The sequence below is a fragment of the Barbus barbus genome, assembly GCF_936440315.1.
Source record: "Barbus barbus genome assembly, chromosome: 24".
Taxonomy (NCBI): Eukaryota; Metazoa; Chordata; class Actinopteri; order Cypriniformes; family Cyprinidae; genus Barbus; species Barbus barbus.
This window is the reverse complement of record NC_136752.1, coordinates 28,943,161-28,959,063: the sequence shown is the minus strand read 5'-3', so window position 1 is coordinate 28,959,063 and position 15,903 is coordinate 28,943,161. Positions and strand designations below refer to the sequence as shown.

The 15,903-nt window shown below is 37.1% G+C and overlaps 2 protein-coding genes across 4 annotated transcripts in view; both read left to right on the top strand.

The window, feature by feature from the left end:
• Nucleotides 1–3,773, top strand: part of LOC306844153 (desmoplakin-B-like) — a 33,722-nt gene extending 29,949 nt beyond the window's left edge. For both annotated transcript variants that reach the window (XM_079376097.1, XM_079376096.1), the window contains exon 24: nt 12–3,773. In XM_079376097.1, coding sequence (XP_079232223.1) covers nt 12–3,266 — 3,255 coding nt within the window. In that variant the 3' untranslated portion in view covers nt 3,267–3,773. The remainder of the gene's footprint in view (nt 1–11) is intronic.
• A 1,043-nt stretch (nt 3,774–4,816) lies between these two features.
• tbc1d7 (TBC1 domain family, member 7) lies at nt 4,817–15,567 on the top strand. 2 transcript variants are annotated; one of them, XM_079376010.1, is made up of 8 exons: nt 4,817–4,885; nt 5,388–5,515; nt 6,424–6,504; nt 7,574–7,764; nt 10,768–10,905; nt 11,946–12,091; nt 12,829–12,958; nt 13,908–15,567. In XM_079376010.1, the coding sequence occupies exons 2-8, from the start codon at nt 5,404–5,406 to the stop codon at nt 13,974–13,976; spliced, it is 867 nt and encodes a 288-aa protein (XP_079232136.1). In that variant the 5' UTR covers nt 4,817–4,885; nt 5,388–5,403; the 3' UTR covers nt 13,977–15,567. The 2 variants fall into 2 exon arrangements, with proteins under 2 accessions (XP_079232136.1, XP_079232137.1); XM_079376011.1 differs by having other exon boundaries at nt 4,838–4,978.
• The last annotated feature ends 336 nt before the right edge of the window (nt 15,568–15,903 follow it).

The following is a 15,903-nucleotide window of genomic DNA, read 5'->3' as shown; positions in this document are numbered from 1 at the left end:
TTTTGTTGCAGACTTCCTCTGTGATCCAAACATCCCAAAATCAGTGCAGCAGCCTGCAGCAAGAGCGGGATGACCTCCTCAAGAAAATGGCTGCAATGGAACAAGATATGATGCGCTTAAAAAAGCTGGAAGACGAGCTAGCCCGTATCAAACTCTCACTGGAATCGGAACTGCGACTCAAATCACAGCTGCAGGAGGACAATGAGAGGATCAAGAAGGATTTTACCCAATGGAAGACCAAATGCACGGCTCACGAAGAGCAGATTCGACAGCACAACTCGGAGCGCTCCGGCCTGGAGAGCCAATTTAATTCTGTCAAGGCCGAGATGGAGAGGCTGAGGACGCATGTGAAGGAGACCGAAGAACGCTACAGGCTGCTCTTGCAGAACTTGGAACGAGAGAGGGCAGAGATGCAGGTGCTTCGAGACTCGCAGCAGAATGAGCTGCTGAGACTGCAGCGGAAACCAGATGATGCTACTAAATACACTCAGACAGACCTAACAGATGCCTCCTCGCTGGTCTTTGAAGGTGTCCGCAAGAAGGTCACAGCCCAGCAGCTGCATGACTGTGGTGTGATTGACAAGGTGACATTTGACCAGTTGATGAATGGCCAGCGGACTGTCGAGGACGTATCTGTTGACATCAGGCACAATCTTAAAGGTACAGGAGCCATTGCGGGGCTGGCAGCAGGACCTAAAGGCAAAATTACCTTCACCGAGGCTAAAAAACAAAAGTTGATTTCAGACAAGTGTGGAAACATGTTGCTGGAGGCTCAAGCTGCCACAGGGTACATCATAGATCCCAGAGCAAATGTGAGGATGACTGTTGAAGAGGCTTGTCTGAATGGACTTGTGGATGAAGCTGACAAGAAGCAGCTGTTGATTGCAGAGGCCGCCTGCATTGGATTCAGGGATCCCAAAACTGGTAAACTCTTGCCAGTAAGCCAAGCCATGAAGAAAGGAATAGTTAACCGAGAAACAGCTCTGCATTACTTGCAGGCACAAGAGGCAGCGGGAGGCATCCTTGAACCCATCCTTAGCGTCTATCTTTCCAAAGATACTGCCATGGACCGTGACCTTGTTGATGAGGATCTTTATCAAGCTCTAAATGCCAGACCTGAGTGCTATATCGATCCTGACACTGGTCTACATGCCAGCTACGTTAACCTCAAGAAGCGATGCAAGGCTGACCTCAGTACTAGCTTGCTTCTGCTTCCAGCTCCAGAGAAACCCATGACTGTACAGGGACTGCGCCATGAAGTTAGCGTGTCAGATCTGGTGGATGCAAAATTGCTGCAACCTTTGGACGTAGATCATCTGAGAGAGGGCAAGATTACCAGCCAAGATATTGAACACAGGCTTCGGGCTTATCTCCGAGGGTCAACCTGCATTGCTGGGATTTATGATGAAGCCAATGACTGCGCTTTGCCCATCTACCAGGCCATGAAGGATGGGCTTCTGCGACCAGGCACTACCTTGGAGCTTCTGGAGGCACAGGCCGCTTCAGGCTTCATGATTGATCCCATCCACAAAGAGTACTACACAGTCGAGGAGGCTTGTAAAAAAGGACTGGTGGGTGTGGAGTTCAAAGACAAGCTTCTGTCTGCAGAGAGAGCAGTAACTGGGTACAAAGATCCAGGCACCAACAAGATGATCTCCCTTTTCGAAGCCATCGAACGTGGTCTCATAGAGAAAGGTCATGGCATTCGCCTGCTGGAGGCTCAGATTGCAAGTGGTGGCATCATTGACCCTAAACACAGTCACCGAATTGACGTCGATGTGGCGTACCAAAGGCGCTACTTTGATGAAGAGATGAACCAGATTCTAAAAGATGAAGGAGACGACACAAAGGGTTTCTTCGACCCAAACACAGAGGACAATCTGACCTACCTGCAGCTAAAGAGCCGTTGCATTCCAGATAAGAAGACGGGACTAGTGCTTCTGCCTCTTTACGATAAGAAAAAGATGCAGCAGAAGAACTCCAAAAGGAAGAGACGAGTACTGATTGTTGATCCTGAAAGTCATAAAGAGATGACGGTGCGTGAAGCCTACGAGAAGAAACTCATAGACTACGAAACCTTTTTGGACTTGTCTCAGCAAGAATGTGAGTGGGAAGAAAGTGTCATCACTGCCCCAGATGGCTCGACCAGTACAGCAATAATGGACATGCAAACAGGCATTCAGTACGACTTGAAAGAACTGCTAGTTAAGGGAGTGATTGACCAATATGTCCTTGATAAGTATCGCTCAGGAATTCTCACCCTTACAGAGCTTGCAGATATGATCACCAACAAGACGAAAACCCTCAGCAAACCGCTCAGCTCCTCTGACGCCTCATCATCTTTCACATCCCAGACGTCAATGAAAAGCCAGATAATTAAAACTGAAACTGTTAAAACATTCGAGAATATCTCCACTCAAGAAACCTTTGAAGATCCATCCTCAACAAACTCTGCCAAACATATTTCCAGCATGTCAGTCAAACTGATCCCATTAGTAGAAACGATTGAGGGACAGAATCCAGTTGGAGCAGTTTTTGACACAGAGAAGATGGAGAAGATCAGCATATGTGATGCTCTGAAGCGAGGAATTATTGATTCCATCACAGCGCAACGACTCCTGGAGGCTCAGGCTTGCACCGGAGGGATTGTGAGCCCTGAAAACGGTCGCCGTATTTCTATTCAAGAAGCAACCCGACTTGGTATCCTTGATGACAAAATGGCTAACAGGATAAAACCTGCCCAGAAAGCGTATATTGGTTTCGAAGACGTGAAAACCAAACGTAAGATGTCAGCCGCCGAGGCCGTAAAGGAAAAATGGCTGCCATACGAAGCTGGCCAGCGCTTCCTCGAATTCCAGTATTTAACCGGCGGGCTGTTCGACCCAGAGCTTGGGTGCAGACGTTCGCTTGAGGAGGCTTTACAGCTCGGCTGGCTGGAAATGAGAGCGGCTCAGAAGCTCCAGGATGCGCGCCACCACCCCAAGACCCTCACCTGCCCCAAGACCAAGCTGAGGATATCCTACAAGGAGGCTCTGGAAGGTTGCATGACCGAGGAGAACACGGGTGTCCGCATGCTTCCCGCCTCCACGGTTTCATCACGTGGAATCAGCAGCCCCTACAACCTCTCAAATCCAGGATCAGCCTCAGGCTCTCGAAGCGGATCCCGTAGGGGCAGCGTAGACTACACCTTATCCCCCTCTTCGTCTTCCAGATACAGCAGCTTTAGCTACAACAGAACATCTTTCAGCACCAAATCGCTCTCTTAAACAATCATTGTGTTCTGTGCAATGTTATATAACACAATTACCAAGTATTTTAAGATAACAATATGAGAAAATCAGTAACATTTATTATTGGACATGTGGATTGTGTTCTAAACGAATCAGCATTTTTTTACCACCTTGTTTGAAAAACTAAAGAACCAATAGCATTTAGTGTTCCTTAAATCTATATTGAATGTATTAGCTAATACAAAAATTACACTTTTAATTTTGACTGCTTATTCACATTATGGTTTTTTTCTGCTTTTGAATTTTATTAAACAGATAAGTTGTTTATAACACTTGATTTTTGGTACTGATGTAACTTTCCTGATTTGTTTGTACACTAATACTGTTGAATTGCTGTAGTTTTTTCGGAACGTTTCAGTGCCTTCACTTTACCTTTGTACTAGCCTACTTTGTGAAGTTGATCTCTAACACTGTGTCTGACATTTTTCTTACGGTTTTATTGATCAAATAAAGAAAGACCTCATTAAATGTATGACTCCTTTGAAAAATTACTACGGTTTGATTGAGTTATTTCATGCCTAAAAAAAAATCTAATCCAGGTTTGACTTAACAATATTAACTTTTGAACTTCAAAATTGAACATTAATACTTTTAATTCCATTCAGTTTTATTAGTGATTACAACCAAAGATATGTTAAAGCAGAAATAATGAGCCTGTTTTGTGAAGATGTGAAATTATTTCACGAGTACTTACATTATTAATTGTATGATTATTATTGAAGATAAGAAATAACAAAAAGTATTTACTAGCACCCTGGCTGACCTATGCTAACCAGCTCCAAGCTAACAAAAGGCTGTTTACAAAACAGTGCAGATAAATCCTATTCAAGATCCTCAAGTAGTTTTTAACTGGTATTACCTTTATTGAAATGCTGCTGTTGCCAATATTAATTGCCTAGTTTGATCTCTTCAAATAATCATAAAGTAAAGGGCGTTCACTAAGATTTAACATATCAGCTCTCTAAATAAGCTGACATCAACCATACTCTGCATTGAAAAATCATTTAGTTATTGGATAATTATGTCAAAAACAATAAAAGCGCCGGTAAAGCACTGTGGAAAGATGTTTTGCATTGAAAACGGTATGTTTTATGAAGACATGGGTCTTTATTTTTACCATTTAGTTCTAAAAATATGTTCCTAGCCTGCATTAGCAAAATAACTGAAAACTAGGATAAATGTTGTTTTATTGTGTATGGATGCCTGTGCTGTCATACAACACCAATCACCTACTGGTTGTATTCAGGATACCAAAAAAATAACCATTTTAACATTTTAGGTGACTTTAAAAAGGGGGATCTGAATGCATAATGGATTTAGGTCAATTTGGTCAGTTTACCCGGAAAACATGCATTTAATAGCATAGTTCTATAGCCTATGTAGGTCATTTGAGCAGTCATGAATTTAATTCAGACTTTGAATGCATTATGAGGGTTAAGAACGCAAATGTATTTGTCCAATCTTGTAGGAGCTGCCATAGATTTATGATGTCTTTTATTATGTCTATGGGCGCTGAGTTGAACAACACGATGACGTGAATGACTTCCGGGGTCACAGGACTGCATTTACAGACGTACACGTGGAGTCTTGCAGAGGTGATAATTCCGCATTTATGCATTGAATGTGAATTGTAGTCAGATGTTTGATTGATTAATTGTTTGAAGAGTCTCTCGGCTGAGGAACACGAGGTAAATAGATGGTGAATAAATACATTGTTTATGATGAACACAGCAGATATGTCTTACATTAACTTACCCTGGTTCTTCTGCTGTAACTTATATATTTAGTGACAATGTTACCATTTAAAACAATCTAACTTATTGAGGAAGTGTTAAATTCTACTTTATGCACAATACACTGTAGTATTATATCTTTCCATGGTGTTCTTTGAAGGAAGGAAAGGTACCATGAAAATACCATGGTAATGTATATGTTAATGCAGTAGTGTGCATTTAACTCATTTGATAGCTTTGGGGTTTTTCTTTATCTAAACTGTGGCTCTGATCTGATCTAACAGTATTGAGGTGTTATTTACTACAGTAATATGGTAAAGTGTCATCAGCAGTATGGGTAAACCATGGTGTTTTTCTGTTGCAGCTTCACATCAGTGATCATGGCTGATGATCCTCAGAGAAACTTCCGCTCGGCGTATTATGAGAAAGTGGGTTTCAGAGGCGTGGAGGAGAAGAAATCGCTCGAGATCCTGATGAAGGACAATCCACTGGGTAAGCTGTTCAAATATTCCTGCTACAGACTCAAATTCATTCATTTAATCATAAAAATAACAGGTAGTTTATTTATTATTTAAGTGTTCGGTAAACAGGTTTACATATCCTTCTGAACCTGTAATAATAACAGTTTTTATTATTTAAATTTTATGCATTTTTAATGTTGGTTTAAGAGTTCAGTTACCATTTAGAAAAGCTATTTTGTTCTCTTTAATAGTATAATAAAAAATATTTTAATTTTTTAATATAATAATAACAATATAAAATAATTGTATCTTCTAATACTTGTTATTAATTTATTAATAATTCATTTTTAATGTTGGTGTTCAGTAATCATGCAAAATAGATTTTAACTTTTTCAACAAAATAAATAAGAATAATTGTTGTTGTTAATAACAAATTTGTAACATTTAGACACAACATAAAATAAGTTATTATTTTAACTGTTAGTGTTCGGTTACCATGCAGAACAGATTTTTCTTACAATAAAAATACATATTTATTATTATAATTAATAACAAATTATTTTTATTGTTGGATTCAGTGTTCATTAATCATATAGAATAGATTTACTTTTTTCAACACAATAATAACTTATTTATTTATTTTTAATGTTGGTGTTCAGTAACCATGAATAACATTTTTTTTTCCCCTTTGACTCTATAATAGTTTTTGTTTTTTAATATTGGTTTAAATGTTCTATAACCATGCATTTCAGCTCAGTAATAATAATAATAACTTATTATTATTATTATTATATATAGTAGTATTTATTTTTCATCTTAGTTTAGGTTTATGTCTAACTGTGAAATGCTGTGTATCTCTCAGTTGAGAATAAATGGCTGTGATATTATCTCACAGACGATCAGTGTTCCTTCAGTCACTGTTGTTGCTGTTGTTTTCAGATGTGGAGAAGTTGAGCACCTTCAGTCAGAGGTTTCCTCTGCCCTCCGTGTACCGGATACATGTGTGGAAAGTCCTGCTGGGTGAGAGCGTGATTAATCATTCACATACAGTGATGACTAAAATGATTAAACACTAGTATTCTCAGCAGCTAAAAATGGTTTTAAGTCAGTTATTTCTATCTTTTGCTGTAATGTGTCAGTAGGAAATATCAGTGTTGTAATCATTTTGGCCACCACTGTAAGTAATATAACACCTTAGCTATGTTTCCATCCAAAGATTCAAATGAAACTTATGCGCAAAACTGGAATATCGCATAAAACATTTGCGAATAAGCACCGTTTCCGTGTCAAAGAGAACAAAATTGTCACTTCCTGATAAACTGGCACTAAATATCGCTAAGAAAACTAGAAGCCACTGAATATAATAATTTTGATATATGATAAGTTACTTGCGCCTCCGAGCGAGCAGACGAAACGCAATAAATACAGTCATTGCTTTCAGAGGCAGATGCTGCTGTTTGGGAACGCAGTCGTGTAAGACAATTATACAGAAGTACTTTCACGACAGACGTTGCTCAGGCATTTCAGAACGACCATAACAACATATAGATGCTGTGAACGAGATCGGTCCGCTGGTTAGTCAAGTTATCTGCTCCAGGTGTGTGTGTGTGTGTTCACTGCTGTGTGTGTGTGTGTTCACTGCTGTGTGTGCGTGTGTTCACTGCTGTGTGTGTGTGTGTTCACTGCTGTGTGTGTGTGTGTTCACTGCTGTGTGTGTGCACGTTGGATGGGTTAAATGCAGAGCATGAATTCTGAGTATGGGTCACCAAACTTGGCTGTATGTCACTTCACTTTCACTATAGCGCAAACTCGCATGACTTTTCCGATGCGCATGGAGGAATTTATTAGGTAAATGTGTTTCCATTGTAGTTTCTGTGCGTTTTTTCTTATCGAATATAAAGTTTATCCTACTCAAATGTGTGCATACGTTTTTTTATGTGCATTTTTAGAATTTATGCACATCTTGGTGTATCCATCCAGTGTTTTTTTTTAATGCGATATTCCAAAATGCGCATAAAAACAGGTGGATGGAAACACAGCGAGTGTCTGTAGATCAGGCTGGTGAAGCCGTCTGTCCCGTCGTCTGCAGGTATCCTGCCACCCCACAGTGATTCTCACGCTCTGGTGTCTCGCTATCGTCTCGAGCAGTTTGAGGACGTCAGCAGCGCTCTGACAGCCATGCGCTTCATCCACGCATCTACCCCGCCGACGGAGATCTACTTGCGCATGTACCAGCTGGAGAGCAGACAGCTTCCCCGCAGGAGCGAGCTCAGGCCGCCGGTGAGGAGCTGCGGGTTTGTGGGTAATCAGTACCTTAGGTCAAGTCAAGTCACCATTATTTATCAGAATCAGAATCAGAATGAGCTTTATTGCCAGGTATGTTTACACATACGAGGAATTTGTTTTCGTGACAGAAGCTTCCACAGTGCATCAGAATGACAGGGACAGAACAAAAACACAGATAATAAAAGAATAAAAATAGAACAAGTAAATAGGGAATAACAATATACAAAGTGACAGTTGTATGTACAGGTGTAATGCAATAGACAGTTTTGTATGTATATTATGTGCAAATTTGAAATGTAATCTTAAGTATGTATGATAGATAAGTAAGTGTATAATAGTGTTGTGTGTTCCACGTTTATTGTTGAGTGTTCATGAGATGTATTGCCTGAGGGAAGAAACTGTTCCTGTGTCTGGTCGTTCTGGTGCTCAGAGCTCTGTAGCGTCGACCAGACGGTAACAGTTCAAAGAGGGAGTGTGCTGGATGTGAGGGGTCCAGAGTGATTTTACCAGCTCTTTTGCTCACTCTGGATGAGTACAGTTCTTGGAGAGTGGGGAGGGTTGTACCAATGATTCGCTCAGCAGTCCGGACTACCCTCCGCAGTCTTCTGAGGTCAGATTTGGTAGCTGAGCTGAACCAGACAGTTATTGAGGTGCAGAGGATGGATTCAGTGATGGCGCAGAACTGTTCCAGCAGCTCCTATGGCAGGTTCCTCAGCTGTCAAAAGATGTACAGTCTCTGCTGGGCCTTTTTAACAATGGAGTTAGGTTTTTTTTTTTTTTAAAGAATAGAATTAGAATAGAGAGTGCTAGAGGGTCAAATAAAGATGGAAGAAATGTGTTTTAGCCGATTCTTGAATATATTATATTTATTATACACTGACCAAAATTATAAACGCAACACTTGTTTTTGCCCCCATTTTTCATGAGCTGAACTCAAAGATCTAAGACTTTTTCTATGTACACAAGGCCTATTTCTCTCAAATATTATTCACAAATCTGTCTAAATCTGTGTTAGTGAGCACTTCTCCTTTGCCGAGATAATCCATCCACCTCACAGGTGTGGCATATCAAGATGCTGATTAGACGGCATAATTATTGCACAGGTGTGCCTTAGGCTGGCCACACTAAAAGGCCACTCTAAAATGTGAAGTTTTATCACACAGCACAATGCCACAGATGTCGCAAGTTTTGAGGGAGCGTGCAATTGGCATGCTGACTGCAGGAATGTCCACCAGAGCTGTTGCCCGTGAATTGAATGTTCGTTTCTCTACCATAAGCCGTCTCCAAAGGCGTTTCAGAGAATTTGGCAGTACATCCAACCGGCCTCACAACCGCAGACCACATGTAACCACACCAGCCCAGGACCTCCACATCCAGCATCTTCACCTCCAAGATCGTCTGAGACCAGCCACCTGGACAGCTGCTGCAATAATCGGTTTGCATAACCAAAGAATTTCTGCACAAACTGTCAGAAACCGTCTCAGGGAAGCTCATCCGCATGCTCGTCGTCCTCATCGGGGTCTCGACCTGACTGTAGTTTGACGTCGTAACCGACTTGAGTGGGCAAATGCTCACATTCGATGGCGTTTGGAGAGGTGTTTTCTTCGCGGATGAATCCCGGTTTTCACTGTACAGGGCAGATGGCAGACAGCGTGTATGGCGTCGTGTGGGTGAGCGGTTTGCTGATGTCAACGTCGTGGACTTTTATTGTGTCCAGCCTAAGGCACACCTGTGCAATAATTATGCTGTCTAATCAGCATCTTGATATGCCACACCTGTGAGGTGGACGGATTATCTCGGCAAAGGAGAAGTGCTCACTAACACTGATTTAGACAGATTTGTGAACAATATTTGAGAGAAATAGGCCTTGTGTACATAGAAAAAGTCTTAGATCTTTGAGTTCAGCTCATGAAAAATGGGGGCAAAAACAAAAGTGTTGCGTTTATAATTTTGTTCAGTGTAGTATATTTGTAGCAATAGCCAACAATACATTGTTTGGGTAAAATTTATCGATTTTTCTTTTATGCCAAAAATCATTAGGATATTAAGTAAAGATAATGTTCCATGAAGATATTTTGTACATTTCGTACCATAAATATATCAAAACTTCATTTTTGATTAGTAATATGCATTGCTAAGAACTTCATTTGAACAACTTTAAAGGAGATTTTCTCAATATTTAGATTTTTTTGCACCCTCAGATTCCAGATTTTCAAATAGTTGTATCTTAGCCAAATATTGTCCTATCATAATAAATACATCAATGGAAAGATTATTTATTCAGCTTTCAGATGATGTATAAATCTCAAGTAAAAAAAATTAACCCTTATATAGACCCTATATATATATCACACAGCGCTTTTTACAATGCAGATTGTGTCAAAGCAGCTTTATCGAGCATCGCGTTAGTTCTGGCAGGTCACTTTAGTCAAGCTCGCGTCAGCTGATCCCCATCTGCCTATAGGAATGCGACACCTATCTAAGCATCCATATTTAAAGTCGTAAGTATTATCAGCAGTTTTCGCATTGCTCCATAGCAAATTACCCTCCTCAACTCCTCCTCTGTCAGTCAGGATCCAGCCTTCTGATTCTCTTTTGAATCCGACACATTCAAAAATATGTACATAAAATTATTGAACTTTTTAACAAATCTGCAGTACTTTTGTTGGTTCTGTTCTGTTTACCCTGGGGGGTTATCACTGCTCTCATCCATGCTAGGCTGCATGGATGCACAGGGAGTTCTTGCCCAGAACAGAACCATTCCACCAATCCAAACTATATGCTAATTGTCAATCATCTTTGACGATAGTGGTCCTGACAGAACCCCAAGATTACTGGTATAATCATGAGCCGCATCTAAAAGGTTTGAAGCAATGCTTTATATAACGTTATCCAGAGAAACAAGTGTTAAATCCCTTGTGATGTTTGTGCTGGCTGCTGTGTACAGGCCACCAGTACTTGTTTTCTCATGTCTCAGGTTTGATGGTTTTCTTCCAGGATGACGAGGATGAGAACTTCCTGGCTATCGGCAGAGCGATGGAGGAGATCGTTGACGACCCGGTCGACTGCTATTGGCTCATCAGATGTTTCATCAACCAGTTCAAGCTCAAGTTTGGAGACTCCATCACTGACCTGGTACATGTTTACCTGCTAAAGGAACGGCTAACAAAGTTTTTATTATTGTTTATTAATTTATTTTTTACACTGATAAATCATAAGTTTATATTATTTACTATTATGAATGTTTCAGATTTTTAGTGTTCAATAACCTTTCAAATATATAACCACAGAAAAATAAATAACCCTTATTAGTACTTTAGTAATGTTGTTGTTATATAAATTTGAATGATTATTAATGTTGATTTAAGTGTTTAATAATTTTACTTAGTTTTTGAACACCGTGATACATACTAGCAGTGATTATGAGTAATATTCCTGTTATTATTATTTTTTTATGCTTTTTAAATTTTGGTTTAAGAGTTAATAACCATGCAGAATAGATATTTAATTTTTTTTTTGTTTTGATGCTGTAATAATCAGCTGTAATATCAGTAGTTGTTGTTATTATTATTATTATTACTACTGTATTAGTTATTTTGATGATTAAGTGTTTAATAACCACTTAAATAATAATAATATTATTTGTTTTTATGCATATTTAATTTTTAACAACCATCCAGAACAAGTTTTTTTCCTTTTTGACACTTTAATAATAGTAGTTAATATTATTATTATTATATTGTATGATTTTTTTTGTTCAAAGACATACGCATTTTTATTTTTGACACTGTAAAAAGTAATAACTGTTGTTGTTACTATTATTATTTAATTATTTTTATATTTATATTAATGATTTTTAATGTGGTGTAAGTGGTTATTTCTTTCCGTTTTGACATGATAATAAATGATAACAGCTGTTATTCTTATATTAATGATTTAATTTTTTTTAAGTGTTTAATCATTTTACTTGTGTCTAAAAAAAAAAAAAAAAAAAAATCTGATGTTAAAAGGAAAACATTACTGAATAATAACACATTTATTCATATATGGAGCTCCAAAACTAACAGAATCACCACAAAAATGGTCCGTGTTTAGTTCTTCTGTCTTGTGCAACGGCTCATTGATGTAGTTTCTCTGATTTGTTTTTAATTAAAAGCACTGTCTCTGTGTTTCAGCCAAAGCGTTTGAAGCACTTCCTGTCTCAGGAGGACGCCGCTCTTCTGGCTCATCTGAAGACGTCTGGAGCTCTGCACTCGCTGCCATACCGTCTCTGGTTTGGACGCTGCTTTGCTGGCTGTTTACCAGAGTCCAGCCTACAGAGGTCAGGACACAATGACGTCCAGTTTACTGATTCTTCTCAAAAATACAGGAAAAATTGTGAAATATTTTTATTATTTCAAACGGCTGTTTTCTATGTGAATCTCTGTTAATCTGTAATTTATTGCTGTGAGTCAAAGCTGAATTTTCATCATCATTACTCCAGTTTTCAGTGTCACATGATCCTTCAGAAATCATTCTAATATGTGACTCTGGACCACAAAACCAGTCTTAAGTGTCAATTTTTCGAAATTGAGATTTATGCATTATCTCATCATCTCATCAATATTTGTCTGAGATACAACTATTTGAAAATCTGGAATCTGAGGGAGCAAAAAAATAAGAAAATCTCCTTTAAAGTTGTTCAAATGAAGTTCTTAGCAATGCATATTACTAATCAAAAATTACGTTTTGCTATATTTACGGTAAGTAATTTACAAAATATCTTCATGGAACATGATCTTTACTTAATATCCTAATGATTTTTGACAAAAGAAAAATGCATATTTTGACCCATACAATGCTATTGCTACAAATATACCCCAGAGACTTAAGACTGATTTCGTGCTCCAGGGTCACATATGCCTATTTGCTGCTCAAAAAACATTGGATGATTATTATTATTAATGTTACGTTTCATTGTTTTTTTTTTTTAATCTGTTGTGATCGTCTGATTAATTGATTGTGCTCTTGTGTGATTGGCTGATTGATGGACTGTGCTGTGCTGTGATTGGTCGGCAGGATTTGGGATAAAGTCATCAGCGGCTCCTGTAAGATCCTGGTGTTTGTTGCCGTGGAGATTCTGCTCAGCCATAAGATCATGTTGATGGGAATGAGTGACCCGGATGAAGTTTACAAATTCTTGTCTAACGTGAGCTGCAAACATCACTCTTTCAGTTACATATCATGGCATAAATGGGTTTGTTTAAAGAAATGTTCTGGGTTCTTTATTAATCTTTACATTATGACCCTTTTCAAGTCAATTTTTTTAATCTTTTAAAATCCTCCAGTAATCTCGTCCCATAGACTTTCACTAATGATTTTATAATTTAATTGATTCTTCTTCTTCTTCTTCTTATTATTATTATTATTATTATTATATCAACCACTGTTTTTTGAGAAACACTTAATTATATAAAATAGCAGTATTTTATTACTATTATTATTAAATGAACTACTGTTTTTTTTTTTTTTTTTTTTATTGAGGGACAACAAATATTTTTTATTAGTTTTATTTAATTTTATTAATTCAATTAAGTAACATCATTATTATATGGCTACCTGTTTTTTAGCAAGTAATTATTAGTTCTGTTTATTTTATATTTTTATTTTATTAATATATTACACAAGATGATTTATTTTATTTGAACTATTGTTTTAAGGAATTATTTGATTTATTATATTAAATACCATTTCATTTTTTATAATATGAAATGTAATTTTTAATGAGGAACAATTAATTAATTTTATTTGATTATTTTTTGTTTTATCTTATTAATTTTTTTAAACATTTATTATTAAATTAGGTACTTTTTTTATTGAGGAACAAGGAATTACTTTATTGAAAATTTTTATTATTTTATTATTATTATACAGTTTTTTTTTTTTTTTTTTTTATTGAGAAAGTTAATTAATTTTATTATTTTATTAATCATATTAAATGCCATTTTGCCACAAATTATATAGAATAGAATATTGAACCCAGCAAATTCCTTTTTCTGTGGTTTTTGTGATTTACCACTTATTCAAGTTTTTGATGCACCTACATAAAGCTGTAAATGTTGCTAAAGCGCTTCTGATCTCTTGGTCTCTCTGTACAGATGCCGCAGGAGAACACAGACGCCATCGTCACTAAAGCCATCGATCTGTGGCACAAGCACTCTGTATAATTCATCATTTCTGAGTTTGACATGTGACAGAGACTCAAAGCTCTCAGACATGGACGACAGGAACGTCAGCTGTGTGTGTGGTCGCTCTTTTATTAGGTTGGTTTACATGAGAATCTGCATACATCATTCAGGAGTGACAGTACGGTACATGACATGCCTCCCGTTCTCTTCCTGCGCTCTCTGAGCCAATAGCAGCAGCGGAAGAGAGAAACGCTAACGACTGGAAACAGAAACGCATCAATCATTCAAAACATGACGACTTCTGCTCTTCTGTGTGTGTGTGTGTGTGGTCACCGATCAGTTATCTTTACACCCTCATGTCGTTCCAAACCTGTATGAGTTCATAAGATTCGTAAGATCTGGAAAAGTGCCTTAATGAGCCTAATAACAAATAAAAAATAACAACGTAGATTTGGAACAAATGAGGGTGATAAAGTTAGATATATATATATATACTGTATGTATATGATTTTTTTTTTTGGTGAACTTTTCCTTTAATGCCCTGCCAATGTGTTCAGTATCAAAGTCAGTTAAAAATATTTATAAATAATATATTAACAAACACATTGTTACAGTGGTAACACTTTACAAAAAGGTCTCATATTTATGAACTAACAGTGAGGATTTGTACAGCGTTTAATAAAATTACAGTTGATCATTATTCATGAGTTTGCAGCGCTTTCAACAAATACAACTTCATTTTAAAAATAGATTAGTAAATGTTCAAATTTACATAATTGCATTACAAGGAATTCTTTATTATTACTATTAATACTACATGAACTACACTGGATGTTTATTTTTTGTTAAATTAATAACTAAGGTCATTCCTTGTTCGTAATTAAAAAAAAAACGTTAATGTAATAATAAAAATATTAAATAATTTCTTGTTAATTTCAACATTTTCTAATACATTTCTAAAATGAAAAGATTGTTAACATTAATTTGTTAATATTAATAGTTATTAAATTAAATGTAAATACACATTTTTACTAGTACATTTTGAAATCAACATGAACTTACTAATTTATTAGTTTGCTGATTTCAAAATTTACTATTAAAAAATTATTTATTAGTAATAAATGCAGTAGAATTGTTCGTTTTAATAGTTAACTAAAGTTGGCAAATGGAACCATATTATAGATAACTTCATAAACTAACAATTCTACAGCATTTATTAGTCTGTTTGTTGAATTCAATATTTACTAGTAAACAAGTTGTATTTAAGATTTACTTTGACGTTATTAAAATAAAAATGTAATGTAAGCAAATAAAAACTTTTTATTAAAATTAAAAGTTGTATTTGTTTACATTAAGCAATTTTCTGCTCCTTAAAACAACAAAAGTTGTTCATGTAATAAGAATAAAATAAAATAATTCCTTGTAGTACTCTTACAATGCTAATTGAATAAATAAAAACTTGCATTTGTTCACATTAAATAATGCACTGTGCACTAACATGAACAATTGTATCATTAATAGCTAAGATTAAACGCTGTAACAAATATTACTCGGTTCATTAACAAATGAGACCTTAATGTAAATGTTACTATTTCTGTATGATCACTGTGAATAAATTCATGTAACACTGATTATTGTGATTCCCTTCACTGTTTTGGGCTTAGTTTGGCAACGCGACGCCCTGTAAAGTGGGCGGAGTTTAAAGGGCCACCCAACACTCAATCACATGACAGCTGAGCACAAAATGAGACGACGGAGGAACAAAAACCCGGTTTGAAAACACTCAACAGGACTCATGAACAATCAGTCACACTTAACACGTTATTGCTCTGTCCTGTCACTCAACCGCAGCATCGCCTCCTGTGATTGGCCAGTCGTGTGGGCGTGGCAAACGTTGCTTGTTTGTTATTGGTTAAAGATGTTCTTGGGTTTTATGACTTAAAATAGCACAAACAGCAGCCAACAT